Source organism: Cebus imitator, unplaced genomic scaffold (assembly GCF_001604975.1).
Source record: "Cebus imitator isolate Cc_AM_T3 unplaced genomic scaffold, Cebus_imitator-1.0 Scaffold209, whole genome shotgun sequence".
NCBI classification, from domain to species: domain Eukaryota; kingdom Metazoa; phylum Chordata; class Mammalia; order Primates; family Cebidae; genus Cebus; species Cebus imitator.
In genome coordinates this window covers 2,111,008-2,129,133 of record NW_016107524.1, presented here as the reverse complement: position 1 = coordinate 2,129,133, position 18,126 = coordinate 2,111,008, and the positions used below count along the sequence as shown (strand labels likewise).

Here is an 18,126-nt window from a genome sequence, read left to right as displayed (position 1 = left end):
TGTCTGTGTAAGGATGTCTCCACAGCTGATGCTGAAGCTTGATGTCCTCAGACTGGGGTGATCATAAAGGCAAGGTCACAGCATGCTGGAAGCAGCAGCACAGGTAGAACTCCACAGGCACACACTGAGCCCTGCTTACATTCTTGTTGCCTCTGACCTTGGTGATAACAGTGTCCTATAGAAGTTGGATCCTTTATCATGGGGCTTAACAAATACAACTGGCCCAAGACCAGTCTGTGAACCTGAAGGATGCAGGGAAAGGTGGAGCAATTGCAGACCCAGCTGCTGCTTCACAGCAGTGAGCTGAATCAGCATCAACAACAAAGTGTGCCGAGCTACAAAATGGCTGCCATTTCCCTCTGCCCCCCTCTTTTTCTAGGTCTTCACTGTGGCCCACCCTAGCGGGAAACACATGAGGAAGGGAATTCTGGGAAAAGTATTTCAAGCCTATCCACATTGACACCTTACAAAGGCATCACATGGGTGTTCAATAAATGTTTGTTGAATGAATGAATAAATGAGTGAATACCATGGTGCTTCTCTTGGAAATTCTCTGGGAGTTGGAATACCTAATCCTGGCTCTGCCTCTTACAAACCAAACAATTTTGAACAAGTCATTTAACTCTTTGAGTCCTGGTTTCCTCATTTGTAAAACTCTAAGGATACTCCCTGTCCTGTTTATTTAACAGAGATAAAATGAACAAAAGCACTTTGAACATAATGTTCAAAAACAACATACATAAGGATAAAACATATGATGTAGTATTGTATTTTTTAATGATTATTGTTGTTACTAATATTTCAGCTTCCCACCGTATCACATAGAATTAATAGTTCCTGACCAATTTACTCTAAAGATATGCCAGGAAGATTAAATTAGATGAAATGTGTAAAAGCACTGTCAGCTACCTGTGCCATACTCTTCAAAGGCAAGACTGAAGTATCTTTCATCACTCAGATACATTTTCACATTGTGTTTTGCTTTTGGGTCAAATGACTTAGAGGGACAAGTATGTGACTGGAACTGTTGGTGACTCTGGGAGCTGAACAGCAGTGGCCATTCCTTGGATGGGAGTTGTGGGCAGTGGATGAGGTTTCTGTCTTATAAATTTGGGCTTGCATTTCATAGCAGCCAAACTTGCTCAGCAGAATGAAGAAATCTCTGCGGAAGTTTTTAGTAAAGATGGCATAGAGGAAGGGGTTGGCACAGGAGTTGATGGGGTAAAACAGGACCAGTAGGATCTTTGCCTTGGACACAGTAATGAGGGGCACTTTGAGGGAGGCAGAAATGGCAAAGAAAGAAATGGGTGCCATGCAGACAAAGTCGGTGAAGATCAGCATGGCCATGCGCTTGGCAATCCTGGTGTCACTGGAGGAGGACACGATGTTGGGGTTCCGCACTGTGAGGTAGATGTGGGTGTAGCAGCCACAGATGACCACAAAGGCCAGGACATTGAGCACAAGAAGGGACATGACATACAGCTGTGACAAAGGGCTGTCGATATCCATGGGCAGGCAGATGCTCACCTTCATGTAGCTGCTGATGCCAAAGATGGGAAAGAGGGCAGCTGCAAAAGCAAAGATCCAGCCCACCACCATGACACTGGCAGCATGACGGAGCTGTACCTTGCAGTCCAGCTGCATGGCATGGGTGATGGTATACCATCTTTCCAAGGTGATGGCTGTCAGAGTATAGACTGACAGCTCACTGGCAAAGACAGTGAAAAAGCCAGCAGCATCACAGCCTCCTCCAGTTTGCCAGTCAATGGCATAGTTGTGATATTGGCTCTTGGTGTGGATATCAACTGAGGCAATGAGCAGCAGGTAGATTCCAATGCAGAGATCAGCAAAGGCCAGGTTGCACATAAGGAACCGGGGGACTGTGAGTTTATATTGGCTAGTAGTTAGGATCACCAGCACTATGATGTTCCCAGTGATGGCCAGGATGCTGATAAACCATATCAGGATTCTGAGGATGTTGTACCCCATAATATCTTCACATGGGTTGAATGCATCTGGCTCAGGGGAGCAGGTCACATCAACCACTTCATTGCATAAGCCATAATCAAACTCACTGTACATCATGTCAAATTTTCTGCTGTAACTGGACTCATTGTATTCTGCCGAGGAGACTCTCTGACCCTTAGCCTGAGTCATATCATCAACTTCTTGCCTTAAAATAGATTTGTTGCAAATCGGATGAAGCTCAGAGCTAGAAAAATACAAAGAGAAATAGAATCAACATCTCAGATTCAGAATAGCAAATATATCACTGTCTTTGTGCAGGGTAGAAATGATGGCTTTCTTCCTGAGATTTTTTTTTTCTTCTCACATCCTGTCTGCCCTTCAGGCTAAGCTCAAGGGTTAATGCTGCTTACTGTAAGTGAATATAACAACTTGTATATATATATTACTAGAGTTGGATGACCCACTGGGGAAACCATCTTGCCACAACCTGAATGTGGGGAGGAAGGCGCCTGAAACTAAGCCTTGCTGTTGAGTGAAAATAATTTATAGACCTGGTATCAAGGCTGCCCTTTTCCTTCTCCCATCTCCATCCAGCTGTCTCTTAATATGCCTGGGTAGCACATACTCCTATTCCTCTACACTCAAATCACTGGGAGATCCAGCCTGTTCTCTCAGTCAAATGAGAACTTACTTGCTTCTCTCATCTACATAAATTAGGGGATCAGAATCTGTAGCTAGTTCCCAGTCAGCCCCTACTCCCTGGCTCTTTGGTACTCAGGCTATTCGGAGGCCAGCTAATTTGCCTGAAATATTATCAGGGTCTTTCCTGTTCTTTATTATCTCATTTTCTGGGGGCCACAATAGGCCCCAGGCATGTGTTTGTCTGCAGCGTAAGCCTGGCTCTCTCATGTTAGTTTTCTAGTGAGTTCCCCAAAGAGCAAGTACAAGTTGCAAAAGGACATAATTTACTCTAAGAATGTAACTCATCCTCTGGGGAACCTAGCTCTCCTTGGGCTCACTTTACTGTTTTGGTTTTCCCTTTAAACTCAAATGTACAAGGGGCCTTGTCAATAGGATAGAGGTACGTACAGAGGGATTTGAATGAAATCCAGGTGATAAATACTCAATCCATGAGTATACCCATAAATATTCTACTCCAGAGTAGTGTCTGTCAATACTCTGCATGTAGCGACGTGGAAGGTAATACTGCTACTTGTAAGTAAAGGCTTATGGAACGGGAATATTTTACAGAGGGAGCTTTTTGGATGGAAAAAAAAATCACACATACACATGCCTACATTTCCCTCCTTCCCCAAGGTGCAAGTTCACAGCAATTTTAAGTGACTGTTTTCCTTAAACCTTGACATAATCTCAGATATAAGTGGGGAAGTGAGTGCTAAAACCCTCATAAGAAGGAAAGAGGTTGCCGGGAGAGTGGAGGAGGTAAAGACTCCATCTGATGCTAAAGGATGAGTCCTGCCAGGTAATCCAACCTATTATACATGGACTGAACCTTTCCCTATCCACCTGGATGAGAAGGGGCTGTTAGGAAGAATGCTCTCCTCTCTCAACCCTGGAAGAGTGAATTGAATTGCCAGGAAGTCACTTTCCCTTGGCCCAAGGGATTTTTTTTTTTTTTTTTTTTTGAATAACATGTTTTGGTTTAGTCAGCAGTCTTCCATCAAAGGTGAGGCAGGCTCCATAATGGGCATAGAAGGGTAAGAGGGTTATCCTGTGGTCCTTAGGCTAACTCTGGACTCTCAAACCCTGTCAGTGAGTTAGCTGCAGCCTGATTCTAGGAAGAGAAAGTAAGTCACCTGGTACTTGCTGACTGCAGTTTGGTTCATTGGCCTTAGATCTGACTTAACTGTCTAGAAATAGCCTTCACTTCCTGGGGCTTATGGTCAGCATCTGTGAAGATTTTTATTGTTGATACTGCTGTCCACGTATTTTAAATATTGTGCTTCTCTTTTCTGAAACAGAGGTGACCCACTGACATGAAGTAAGGAGAAAGGTAAATAACTTATGTCTCTGAGACAAGCACAGAAACAAAAGTGGAATGAGTGACATCAAGTCTTGCCTCTGTAGTACCTTGGAAAATCCTAATTGTCACAAGGAGTAGGGAATTCAGTTTAGGGTCAGTTTGAAAAGTGCCATTCTTGGACTCTGGTCAGTCAGTGAACAGATGCTTGGGGAGGCATAGCAGTGTCCCACAGCCTGAGCTTTGGAGGCAGCAGACCAGATTTGGACCTGTTTGCTCAGTGTAGGTCAAGTTATTTAGTGTCTCTGAGCCTCAGTTTCTGTCTCTGTGAGAAAGGAATGATAATATTACCTCATGGAAATTAAATGAGATAAAGACAGAGTGTTACAGTGCTTGTCAGTGAGTACTCAGCAAATGTCATGAGTATGAACCTTTTTGTATTGTGAAAATGTGGATGCTTCTACAAGTTCCTCTTCATGACGGTGGTTACTTATGGAATTCTTGTCAAGGTCTAGGCCCTATGTGGGTTAGAATCATACGCCACAGCATATCAATTTAACTCTTCTTTGTGAAGAAGTGGCCTTCACAACATTGAGCTGTGAAGAAACACAACTTTTATTGTATTTAACAATAAAAATAATAAGAGCAAAGTAATGCAGACTGAATACAGAATTGTGACAGGGAAATATCTGGTTCAATGACAAATGAGTGTAGTTGATAGGAACTTTTGGGAAGAGTCCAGGAGGACTACGGCCAATGATTTAGTGACAGGGGCCTCATGTTCACACTCTAGGCATTATTTCCAAATGAGGAACAGAAGAATAATTTCATCATACAAGTTAAAACTCGAATCCCACTACCAAACCACACCCACTGTGATATACAATGAAATGGCTCTATTGAAAAAATACATCTGAAATTATCTTCTGAATAGCTTAATTATTTTGTGTTGTTTGTGTGTGTGAATTCGATAAAGTCAAATATTCATTGCTAAAAATAGAAAATAAAAAGCACCCTTTGCAATTTTGTTACTCCATTTTGGCGTGTTGTGAAAGAACCATCTTCCTCTCCCTTGCAGTACCCTGACAGGCCTGGTTGGTAAGTTATAGCAGCAGCCTAGAGGGATGAGCACCGAGTGGCCTGGGGGAACCAGAGGAGATCTCATGTCCTGGGACAATATAAGGCAGATGTGGAGATTCTGGTGGGGAGAGTCTTGAGGCCATGTCTAGAGGAATCTGAGCAACACTATGAGATAACAAATTGGGGTGTGTTGGAACTGGGCCAGATGGCACATGGCAAGCTGCTCTCACAGTGACCTTAACAATTCTTTTTTTTTTTTTTTTTTTTTTTTAAAGACAGGGTCTTATTCTGCTGCCCAGGCTGAAGTACAGTGGCACGATATGGCTCACTGCAGTCTTGACCTCCTGGGCTTGAGCAACCCTCCCATTTCAGCCTCCCAAGTAGCTGGGACCACAGGCATGTGCTACCCCACCTGGCTAATTTTGTTCATTTGTTGTAGAAAAGAGGTCCCACCACATTGCCCAGGCTGGTCTTAGATTCCTGGGCTCAAGGAATTACTCTGCCTTGGCCTCCCAAAGTGCTAGGATTAGAGGTGTGAGCCACCTTGCCTGGCCACTCTTAATGTTCTTTATTTCTCCTTCAGGGTATTCAGTTCCAGGGACTTGGTGGAAAATTGGTATTTTTCTCACTCTAGATAGAATAATTCTTGCCTGCAATATAAAAGAGCCAAACCTCTGCTTCAGCCCAGGACTGTAAGAATTCTGGTTATTGGGAAGACATTTCCTGGCTCTTGAGCTAATCTATGAAGAGTGCCCATTCTGGGTAATAACCCAGTGATGCATGAGAACTGTGAAAACCAGCCATTTTTCTACAAATCCTCCAAAAGAGTCTGAGTAGAGACGACCAGCTACTTTGAAAACATTTTAGAGTGTGTACTGTTTTGTTGCCTTTTTTGTTTTGCTTTTGAGCAAGAGATATGTCCACACAGACCGGTCAATGTATGTTAAACGTTGAATAGTGGAGGAGATTGTTAAACAGTGAAATAATATCATAGGAAAGCTGTATTAGTTCTAGGCTATTGTATAAGCGTAATGAAAAGACATCATTTGATGAGTGCAACTACATGATGTGGCTTGTGTAGGTGAGCTCAGAGGAGAGTGAGAGCTTTGAGAACTCTGATACTCAGTAAGTGCTTACCTCCAGTGGGTCGTTTCAATGTCTGGAATGTGTGTGCAATCTGCAAGGCGACTTTCTCTTCACTGTCTCCAGATCCTGTCTATGATTACCTCACTTTTTTTTTTAACCAGTTAGCCACTAGGACTTGTCCCTGTTTAGACTGTCCTCTTTAAGTCTGGGCTTCCTTGAACCTGGCTTCCTTTGAAAGCCAAAGTAACGAGATGTCTTAAACTTTGTCCTCCCTGTGAAGTCATAAGATCCCAAGGAGGATTTGAGAGGGATGTGATTGGGATGTGCTGCAGATATGTACATCAGTCTCTGGCATGGGATTTATGTATCTCCCTGCCAAAGATGACATGGATGAAAGCAGGCTGGGGCATTTATCAGGTGCAGAGTTTGGGACTTGAAGGATTAAATCCATAATGGTACAAAGAAGGAACAGATACTATGCACGAACTCTGAGTCAGGCACTATGCTTAGGATTTTTAACGTTTTCACATTTAGTATTGGTATATGTTCTATCCCATGGGTAGCCGTCCCCTGTGAGCCCATTTTCAAAGAAATGAAAGAATTCAACCATTCCTCACTCTCCAGAAAACTGAATTTTTGACCCAGAATGTGCCGAAGAACTTGAGACAGGGAACTCTGTCTGCTGGTAGATTCTCTTCATGTCACACATAGGTAGAAATTGTGGAGTAAATTCTACACTGGGGAAATGCCAAAACAGGGCCCAAAGGATGGACTCACATTTGTTGTCTCCAGTTTGCAAAGGCACAGCAATGGCTGGGATAGGTGAGGCTGGCTTCTATGAGGGCGACAAGCTCTTCAAGACTAGGAAGTCTTTTTAAGTTGTAAGTCGACCTGGCCCTCAGCTTCTTAAGATTTTCTAAGCCATAGCTGGGCAGGGAATGGATCCTTGTTCTTGAAATATCTCTATAAAGAGAAAAGGTAAATATAACAGGATTACTATGGACTTAAAACTTTTTGTTCTTGGTTAGCAGGCAAAATAGCAGACACTCTAGTGATATTCTTATGTGATGGAGGAGAGAGACTCCTGGTTCCTCCATCACACCTTGGCCAGATCAATATTTGGTTAATAGGACATTTGGTTCTGTAGGAGTCCTGGTCCTTCTGTTCCTGGTGGGAGGAGTTAGATAACAGGCCACTCTGATTCCTGGATATACTTACATACTGGCTAATTTGGGGCTTAAGTGTTGCTGGTGAGTAGAATTAGTCACCTTCCCTTCTACAGTCTATTTGTACCTGCTAATTTGCATGGGACTAAGAGATTGAGACCATTTGCCTGTACCATAAAACCAGCTATAAAAATATTTCTGATGAGCTGGAGTAGAATCTGTGGCCAAATTTCAGAAAAAGGGGCGAGAAGGAAACACACAAGGGGAAGAAGAGTCTGGCAGGCAGTCGGAGCAGTCTTAGCACAAAGTCCGAGTGGCAGTACAGAGTGGTGGTTATGAACTTGACATCTACAGCAGACCTGCCTGCATATGTACCTTGCCCCTCATATGTACCTTGCCCCTCTCCCTATTAGATTTATAACCTTGGTCAAGTATGTCACTTCTTCATGGCTCAGTTTTCCCAGCTGTAAAATGGGAAGATAAAAATCGTATCTACCTCAGACGATTGTTGTGAAAATTAGATGAGTTAAAGTACATAAAGAGCTTCCTAACCAACAGACAACACTTAACGTCTGGCAACTATTCTTAGTAAACATTGCACAGAGTGTGAGAAAGAGACAGTTGTTCTTGTTTTATAGGAAAGTCTGCCTGTCCATTAGACCTCAGCACAAATGGCCAGTTTAACCAGGTCCCTGCCCCTGATGGGATGCAAGTTCCGTCCCTTCTGGCAGCAACACCAGTGATGTGGGTGCTTTTCTGGCAGCACTGCTGGTAGCTGCAACCCTCAAAACCAAGACCAGCTGGTGAGAATGAGGAGATTTAAATGGCACCAGCTCGGACCTGTTCGGGCCAACAGCTTGGCCATGAGTGGGTGCTTCTGATGGGGATGGAAGCAAGTGATGACCAGGATGAGTTCATTTCAGCATCCCTGGGGACCCCTGGATATACTTGAGGAAGAAGAATCTTTATTTGTTGGCATTCCCTGTAAATCAAAGCAGTAGGCACTCAGAGTAATGAATCTTGGGGGTGTGAATATATATTTGCTACCCCATATGCTCTCACAATCTGGTAAAAATTACATTTTCAAAGTCTTCTTTTCATTGTGTAATTATCTTGCTCAAAAATTTATAATGGCTTCCTATTGTCCAGTGAAACCCATCCCTAACTATTGCTCTATTTGTCAGTTCCATTTCCGAAGCAAACTTATACTATTTGTTCGTACTTGATGTCACTATTTCCTCATCTCACAATCCAAATGAGTTTCTCCCAAACCTCGGGAGAAATAATATCACTAAGTCCATGTCTTAGTTCTGATCTCCCTGATTTTGCAATTACATTTCACAGGTAGAATCCTCCTTTCTGAGATACTCTCTTTATTGGCATCATATTCTCTTTGATACATTTTCCTCTGACATCTCCTTTGACTTCTTTTTGATATTTTTTGTTTTACTTCTCTTTTATCTGTTCTTTAAATATTGGTATTTCTCTAAACCCAGACCTCTTCTGACTATACCCAATCTTTTCAGGTGATCTCACTCATTCCCTTAGTTTCAGGCACAAGGCATGTGCTGATGGCTTCTAAATGTGTATTCCCATTCAGATCCTATTCCTGAACTCCAAGTTCAGATAATCAGTTCTTTGAACCCCACCATTTTGGTGACTTGTAGGCATCAAAACTGAACTCACCATCTTTCTTGTAAATATGTTTCCTCTTTGTTTTTTTCCATCTCAGCAAATGACTCTTCCACTTTCCCCTGTTGTTCATAATGGAAACCTGGGTGTTGTCCTTGTCCTCACAGGACATCAGTCTCTTGTTCTCTCAAGCCTAACTTTTAAATGTGTTTCAAATTGGTCTACTTCCCTCCTCTCCTGTTACTTTGGTGTAAGTCACCATAATCTCTGCCTAGACAAACGCAATGGCCTCACAACTGTCCTGATGACCATCGATTCAATATTTATACCACAGATGTAAAAAGTGCCTATCAGATTGTGACTTCCTGCTTCAAACCCTTCAATGACTCCTCATTGCTCTAAGGATGAAGGACGAGTCACTGGGTAGAGTGCCGGCCATTTGCCTGATTTATCTCACGTCCATGTCATGCCCTTCTCTGCGCTCTGCTCTGTGTTGCAGGAGGGATAATCCCTGCAGTTCCGTTTCCCAGGTACACCCTATCAATCAGCTTTCAGTTGGATTTAGCAAATGGCACTAGTGGGAGATTGGAGGGTAGGTAAAAGGGCATATCTCATCCCTCCTCTGACTCAGGCAGCAACTGAGTCTTTTCTCCAGCTCTCACTGAACAGATTCTCAGAGGATCCAGCTTCTACCAGTTGCCCTAGTTCCTGGACATCAGTAAGATGATTTCCTCATTCGTTCCTCAAGTCCTAGGGTTAGTAGTGATTACTATTGCCATTCTCTGGACTGCTGATCCCCTGTTTGTTATTCAGGCAGACTTAACATTTTCAGAACTAACAGTTACCTTTATGATACACACACACACACACACACACACACACACACACACACACACTCTCCCCTCTTTGTTAGCTGTCAATTAGATCAAATATCCCATATACTTATTGATTGTTTTGCTTCTTTGTTCTGTCACTATGGAGAAAATTGTATTATAATCTCCAACTATGATTTTGGATTTGTATACTTCTAGTTTTATCAATTTTTGCCTTATATATTTTTGATGACTTTTTAAGGCTCATACAAATTCAGAAATTTTATACCTTCCTGGTAACTTTCTTTATATCCAGCAATACTTGTTTCCTAGTTTATTGGAAGTTCCTTCTTATTTGCTGGTTCCTCCCTGACCTCTAACTTTAGGAGCACCCATGAACTCAGCACCCATACTTTTATTCCTCCATCTTCACTTACTCTGTAGGTGAGCTTATCCGGTCTTATGACATAAACACCATTTATGTGCTGATGGCTCTAAAATATTTATTTCTAGGTTGCCTCTTTCTCTTGAAATCCAGACTCATATTCAATTGCCTCCTTATAATCTCCGCTTGTATGTCTAATAGGCAGGTCAGGCCTCGGATAATAAAAATGGCCTTCCCTATCTTTTCTGAAAACGTGCTCCACCTTTCCAGTTGTTCGTGTAAAAACTTTGATGCCATCCTTGACTCCTCTCTTTCTCTCATAACCCATATCAAAACTCTGAGAAAACCTTCTTGACTTTGTATACCACATATATCTGAAATCAAATTACTTCTCATAACACTCATTGCTGTCACCAAAGGGTAAACGTCCTGGTGTCCCAGGGCATCTTTTCTAGTTCCCTCCCTTGTATTATGATTCTTCAGATTTGGGGTCCCTGGAGATCAGAGTCTGGCCCAGGAACCCTGTCTCTGTGAAGATTCTTTGCTCTCTGCTGCTGCCCCTGCCTTCTTTCCATTTGTACTTAACATTGTTTTAGAGATTGTCAACTTTTTTCTTTGCTACAGGAGACCTGTCTGGTTTCTCTCTTTTGGCAATCTCTCTTCTAGCCAGTTCTGTTAGTGACACTTGCCCTGCTTTCTGTGACCAAGGTCTTATCTCATCTGGCATTTGGCTTCCTCTTTTTTTTTTTTTTTTTCAAATGTGGAAAGAGCAAAGGCTGAGACCCAACTCCCTGTTTTGTCTCTAACAATTCAAGACTCCATCCAAGAAATGAGTTTAAAAGATTTTAAAAGTCTTTTAGGAACAATTTGGACCAAGGCTATCATTTCCTTTCATGAACATTTTTCATATTTTTCCAAACGAGGAATACAAAACAGATGATTTTTCTTAATTATGCCTCCTCCTTGAGTTTATGATGTAAAATTGGATTAATTGAAGATTCTAAAGAAAAACAAGTTTTTATATTTCATGGAATATCATTGTATTATCTCATAAACTCAGTGGTGGAGTAAAGATGACTGCAAATTCTTTGACACTCTTCCCTTGATGGGAAAGAGTGTCAGTCATCTTTAATCCACCACTGAGTTTATTTATTCTTCCCTTGAATCTGGGCTGAACTGTGATGTCTCTGGATAAAAGGGTATGATAGAAGTGTTGCTATTCATTATAGACTTAGCCTTTAAGAGCACTGATATCTTCTACATTGGCCTTACAGAGTCTTTGGCTGCCATGAAAGATCTCTGAATACCCTAAAGCTGCCACATTAGTAAAAGCCTAAACCATGCAGAGAGGTCCTGGGCAATGGGATGCCATATGGACAGAGTTAGAGAAGGCACCCCCTCCACACACACACACCCCAATAAGCACAGATGTGTGTGCCAGGCACATAAGTGATGGGGACAACTTGGAAGTGGACCTGCAGACAGTCAGCCACCCATGCTGACAATGCATGGATCAGGGACAGCCATCCAAATGTCTGACACACAAAATTGTGAGCAAAATGGAATGATTGTGTTAAGCCATTAAATTTTAATCAGGCAATAGAGAACCAAAACAGACTTTGTTGAGGTCTTCATAGTATTTAACAGTTGAAGATGTATTTTTTTCCTTGAAAGCCAGTAAGGGTGCAATAGCATTATAGCCTATATACTTTTTGCCTCTCTTACCACTTACTATCTTTTGCTTTATGTACCAGCTATTTGTGTTTTATCTCTTCTTGAAGGTAGAAGTCTCTAGCATTCTCAGAAGTGCCTTTCATGTAGTAAGTATCCAGAAACTTATTGCTTTGTTTGAAGATACAGTGGGGAGTGACATTGGAGAAGGATTAGGAAAGGAAATAGATCACCCCAACCGACTGTGATGTCCTTTGACTTCCAGAAATTGCAGTCTTGCTCCTTGTGTTATGTCTTCTATTGTTTCCTATGGTTGTCTTTTCATGTACGTTGGTCTCCTCAGTCAGATTTCAAGTGCCCTGAGAGCAGACATTATTAAGACACTTTTGTGTTCCGTATCATTTCTGGCATAGATTTGGGCTCATGAAATCTATTCAGTAAGTAGTTGTCTGATAAGCAGAGATGCTTCAGCATTGTAATAAAAATGAGAGGCTGAAGAAAATTTTACAAAAGAGCTAATTCTAAGGGGAGATGAATGAAAGGCAGACTCAGAAATCCAGAAATCTAGACTTAAAGTGAGCTCAAGAAAGTGGTTCTTCTGCAGTGGGTGATTATATGGGACTGAGAATATCAAAGTTACCGAGAAAGGGAGCAACCTTGTGCAATGTCAACAGGGAGACAGACGTGCCTTGTGGAGTAAGCAGAATGATACACTGGGTGGATTGACTTGAATGCAATCCAATGTTCAGGTGTTAGATTGGGAAGCCTCCTTGGTAAACTTCATTGCCATTCCATTTTCTCAGTGTTCTGGAGCTAGCTTGTTATTTTGGATTTCTTCTTATCACAGCTACAAGACATACGTGCTGCTGCCATTTGCACAAGGTGGGTTTGCAGCTGTGAGAAAAGGCATCTTGTCAGTGTCCTGGGATTGAGATCTTTCACTGGTGGATGATGAAGGAGGGAGCTCTTGGTAGGAAAGAGGCAAAGTTACTTAAAGTTCAATAAAGCAAATTTTTAAGCAAAAGTGGTTCCGGGATGACAAGGAAATAAAAGTCTTTGTGGAGGTGTTTACTTAAAGATTACTGTCTGAAGTGATCAAACATGGAACCTGTCAAGACTTCCAAATTTTGGACTGACACAAAATACAACATACCTCTAGTATCTCTGTGGATTAAGAAAATTCCATAGTAATTTATATTAGCAGGGACAAAGACAAGATAAGTAGATCTTGTTCAGTGTGACTTGAGACTTAACTACAGTAGATTCCCTTTTTTGCATTCTATTCTCCTAAAACATGCACATACACTCATGCACACACGGGTCTATTTGCTGGCTACAGTTCTTCCGCATGGCCTAAAAATCTTACGATTGATTTTAATTCCTTTATGAAAACACTCTCCATTTTCATGATGCCAATATACATGGGGAGAATAACAAAAAAAAGACATCAGTTATTCACATCTTTATGGGAGTACATTATTGTGACCCTGATAGTTGATTTTAGGTATCAACTTGAGGGCATTAAAGGATATTCAGATAGCTGGTAAAGCACTATTTCTGGGTGCCTGAGGGTATTTCCAGAAGAAATTGGCATGTAAATCCACGGACTGAGTAAGGAAGATGTGCCCTCACCCAGAAGCTGGGAGCCCCTCTTTCTCCTACCTTTGGACGTCAGAACTCTAGGTTCTCAGGATTTTGGACTCAGGGAATTGTACCAGTTTCCCTCCCTCACCCCTTGGATTCTCAGGACTTTGATCTCAGACTGAGAGTTATACCATCAGTTTCTCGGTTCTTGGGCCTCTTTCTTTGACTGAGACTTATACCAGTGGCCTCCCTGTTTCTGAAGCTTTCAAACTTAGACCAAGCCAGGCTATAGCTTCCCTGGTTCTGCAACTTGCAGAGAGCCTCTCCTGAACTCCTCAACCTCCGTAGTCATGTGACCCAATGTCCTTAAGAAATCCCCTCTCCTCTCTCTCTCTGTTGTTTCTGTCTTTGAAGAACCTTGACCAATACAATGACTATTTGCTAAAGAGAGGCTTGGAGAGAGGCCCAGAACACAAATCATGGCACAGTGAGGGGAATTTAGAATAGTTATTCTGGGCAATCATACTTTGAGTAGTAAAGGGAACCATGGGATGGGATTAGATCTCTGAGCCTTGAAAGTCAGGTGGAAGAGTTTAGGATTCACATGAACAGAAGAATGGTTTATTCAAAACTGGATTTTTGTAAGATTAGTCTTGATAACCTTGATACCAGCATATAGTTGGTGTTCAATAAATACTTGGTAAACTAATTGGAAAAAGAAAGCATTGAGGGTAAGAAGGGGATCAGGTGGCTATTGACGAAATTCAGGCCTAGGATGATAGAGGCTCTCTCCTCCCACACTATCACTTCATGTGTTAAAAGCCATTGTGTCACATGATGACAAGAATGTATTAGGCATTTACTCTATATTACTATTCCCATTTGTGGAAATTTCTGCAGTGGTTATTGTACTGGGAAGTGACATTCATCACTTGTCCAGATGCATAACAGTAGATACTGTTGTTTTTACATGTATTTCTTACATCTTGCCAGACACACAGTAGGTGTTCATTCAACATCCGCTAAATGTATGTCATGTAAGACCTGATGGTCTTAATGAGTACCTGAGAATGTTTACTTTGTTCCTGCCCTTGTGCCTGGAACTGGTGGGCTGGACAAGGGGGAAGGGGTAGTTATGGGCTGGTGTTTTTAAACTTTACCTTTCAAGCTGGTCTGTTCTAATGATTTTGGTCTTTCTTTTAAAAATATCATTTCGTTTAAAATTTCAACACATGCTATATTCAGACAGTGAATGATTTTGCAAATTAAAACCTGAAAAGTACCCATGGAGACCCCATGGGATTATAACTTGCACAGAAGAGATTTAGTAACTTTAAATTGTTTCAACACTGTTAGAATTCTTTGTTTTGAGATACAGAATAGCAAGAGAGACTGCATGGGTAGGTAGGTAATAAGAGGCTGAGGCAGGAGAGGCAGGAGTTAAAAGCACTCCGTACCCCATTTAATACAGTGTGTTATAGCCACTGCCACAAATTTGATTTGAACAATTTCTATTTTTCCCAGCAAAGATGTTATTACAGGTCAATCATTTCCATAAGTGAGAGCACATTTCTGGTGTATACTACACTGACAGATGGCTAGAAGACCTCTTTTTCATGATCCCAGGCTGGATAAAAAGGCAATTTACTATCTATAGGACTGTGGGTACACTGGTAATGGAAGAGAATCATTCTTATACAAATAACTCAGTGTTTGAATCTGAACTATCAAATGAATCTGAGCTATAGCCAAATCAATTTGATAAACCATCAGAATATGATTGTACTGGCTCCAGCCTGCAAAGGCAATGCATTAAATTTTCTCCACAGGAAACTGTTTCCCAAAGAAACAGCAACTGCTCGATTGCTTAAAAAAAAACAACAAACAACAACCTTGAGTGAGTTCAGACTATCAGGTAAAACTCAGATGGCTGCTGATGTTCAAGGTCAAGACTCATGGGGAGAAATGGGGATGCTGAGCTCCTCTGAAACTCGAGGAAGCTTGTTTGTGTGCTCCTGGATTTCTCTGCATCTATCTCTCTCTGCAATGGAGCAGTGCAGCCTTGCACCCTCAGGTGTTCAGAGGCTCCCTATTCTTCACTCAACTAGAAATTTTGCCTTCAGGAAAGGTGCTATCATCAGTTTGAATGTTCAGCCCTTAATTTTCTTAGAATTCCTTGCATATATCCACTGGGGAAAAAGGACTGAGCCAGTGAGGGAGGAAGATTCACCACAGTTGGCTTGTGGAGGAGATATTTTGGAGACTAAGCAAGACTTCCCGGTTCCCAACATGGGTCCTAGGGCAGTGATTCTCAGAATGCTCTCTGGACCAGCAGCATCAGTTTCGCCAGGAAGATATTAGACATACAAGTTCTTAGGCCTCAACCCTGACCTGCTGAATCAAAAATTCTAAACGTAGGGGCTGAGTGTCATGACTCATGGCAGTAATCCCAGTGCTTTGGGAGGCTGGGACAGGAGAATCACTTGAGGCCAGGAGTTTAAGACCAGCCTTGGCAACATAGTGAGACCCTGTCTCTACGACAACAACAAAAATGGCCAGGTGTGGTAGTGCACGCTTGTAGTCCCAGCTACACAGAAAGCTGACACAGGAGGATTGCTAGAGCTCAGGAGTTCAAGGCTGTTGTGAGCTATGATTGCACCACTGCACTCCAGCCTTGATGATCAAAAAAAAAAAACAAAACAAAAACAAAACAAAACAAAAAACCACCCACCCGAAACCCATGCAACTCTGAAGATGCTGCTGTGGGGCAGCTGAGAACCACTTACAGCTGAGGTGGCTCATAGCTGAGTCTATTGTGGGAACTGCCCTCAGCTGACTTACTCCTCCACAGGCATTTGGCTCATCCCCAGGGACAGCCTGCACCCAGTGATTCTTGATACGGAGGACTTGTCCCTTGCCTTAATTCAGTACAACTTTGAAGGACCATCTTAACTCCAGATCTCCACATGAGATCAGTTGAGCCTTTGGTTGCAAATGCGTTACCCTGATTCTGCTTCCATCAAGCATTCCCTGTACATTCTGAGAGCACCCTCCAGTAAACCTTCTGCATGCAGCTAGATCATAGTCTTTTTGTGTTTACGTGGGAGGGGGAACAGCAATCTGACCCAAGGCCCAGTCACGATCAGCATGATCTCCACCTACTGTGGTCAGAATGGCCTTTGCGTACCTCCTGCTCTCATCTCTTAACTCATCACCTGGGGTGGGCTGGTCTACTGCACACCTGCACAAGCACCCCTCAGGCCAGGGTTTAGATGGTTTAGTGTATCTGGTTGCAGAAGTGGGACGTGGAATAGGCCAGTTGTCTTCTTGCATCTCAAGTCAGCAGAAGGAGAGGCTTGAAGAACATCTGTGGACTAACCTGAAGGCCCCCGAGAAAGGGTGCCTTGATGTTAAGGTGAAAGATGATCAGTTCTTTTGGCCCCAGGGGGAGGAGAGGAAATTAGTAATTGTAGGTGGGGCTTCCAGCCAGGATCCTGCACTGAGATGAAAATATGTGGGAATGTATTATCCCTCTCTACCTTTTTAAGTCATTGGGAGTGCTTCATAATTCCATGAATTTTCTGTAAATTTTATTCACTTAATTCTAGACAGATGTGTGCCTGTGGTAAGAAGGATAAAACAATGGGCCTATAACTTGAGGACCCTGCAGAATTGTTTCTGATGCTTTCACAGAGGCTCCCTTGCCTGCATTCACAGTGGGACTGGATGGGGGATTCAAGTTTTGTGTTCTCTGTTAAAAATGCTTAGGAGATACATTGTGCAGTATCTTAACCTGGAACCTGCTTATGCAGCCTCAGGAGATGTTCTTCTGTGCCATGTATGTATCGTTGACTGGCGTTCTTAGACTGGGAGGCTGGTGTTAATAGTTATTTTCCTCTATTTTGGCTCACAACCAGTTGCAGGGGGCCTCAATGAATAACTTTTAGATGTTCAATTAAACCTACTTATGGCAACATGGTATGATGGGAACACATGGAATGTGAGGTAGAAGACCTAGTTTCTGGTCCAGGCTCTGCCCCTTGTAGTAGCAGTATGATTTTTAACAGGTCACTTCCGTCCTCTGGTTCTGATTTCTTCAGCTGGATAATAAATGAGTTGGGGGATCTCATCCAAGTTCATTGTTCTCAGGAGCAGACAGTAGGTTAAGATGCTATAGATTCAATATTGTACCTGGTACAGGTCACACATGGAAACACACCCATCACTGATATATTCTGCCATGAACAGATAGAGGTGCCTACTTAGGAACATTCAAAACTCTTAGGGCTTTTTGCTAAGAGAAACTGACATGCTGTTATTGTAGGGGGTCAAAGACATCAAAAGTACTTTGTCAGAATTCATTTGTATCCCAAGCACTATAAGAACAGGGAACATGAACTAAGTAGTACAGGTTCTGAGTACTTCGTATACTTGAGTACATGGCCTACATGCCCAACACTCTCCATTTGTTAGCCTGGGTCCTGCCTTGTACTTCTTAGGCATATCATGACTTGATATTTTAAGTTGTATATTTAATGTATTGCCTGACTCCGCTCTGTCCCCACCACCAGTGAGAATATAAGCTTTCTATGAGGAAGAACTTTACTTTGTTCCCTGCACTTTGTATAACACATGGCACAGAACTGATGCTTAAAAATTTATTTGATGAGTGAAAAAATACTGTGTGTGTGTGTGTGTGTGTGTGTGTGTGTTTTATGCTTCAAATAATATTATTAGGAAATAGTGTTTTTAAAGCCATTT

At 42.2% G+C, this 18,126-nt stretch overlaps 1 protein-coding gene across 1 annotated transcript in view; it reads right to left on the bottom strand.

Moving 5' to 3' along the window:
• Nucleotides 1-406: 406 nt before the first annotated feature.
• Nucleotides 407-18,126, bottom strand: part of FSHR (follicle stimulating hormone receptor) — a 191,170-nt gene continuing 173,450 nt past the window's right edge. Inside the window, exons 9-10 of the mRNA XM_017548512.2 lie at nt 6,893-7,078; nt 407-2,212 (exon numbers count right to left, since the gene is read on the bottom strand). Coding sequence (XP_017404001.1) covers nt 967-2,212; nt 6,893-7,078 — 1,432 coding nt within the window. The 3' untranslated portion in view covers nt 407-966. The remainder of the gene's footprint in view (nt 2,213-6,892; nt 7,079-18,126) is intronic.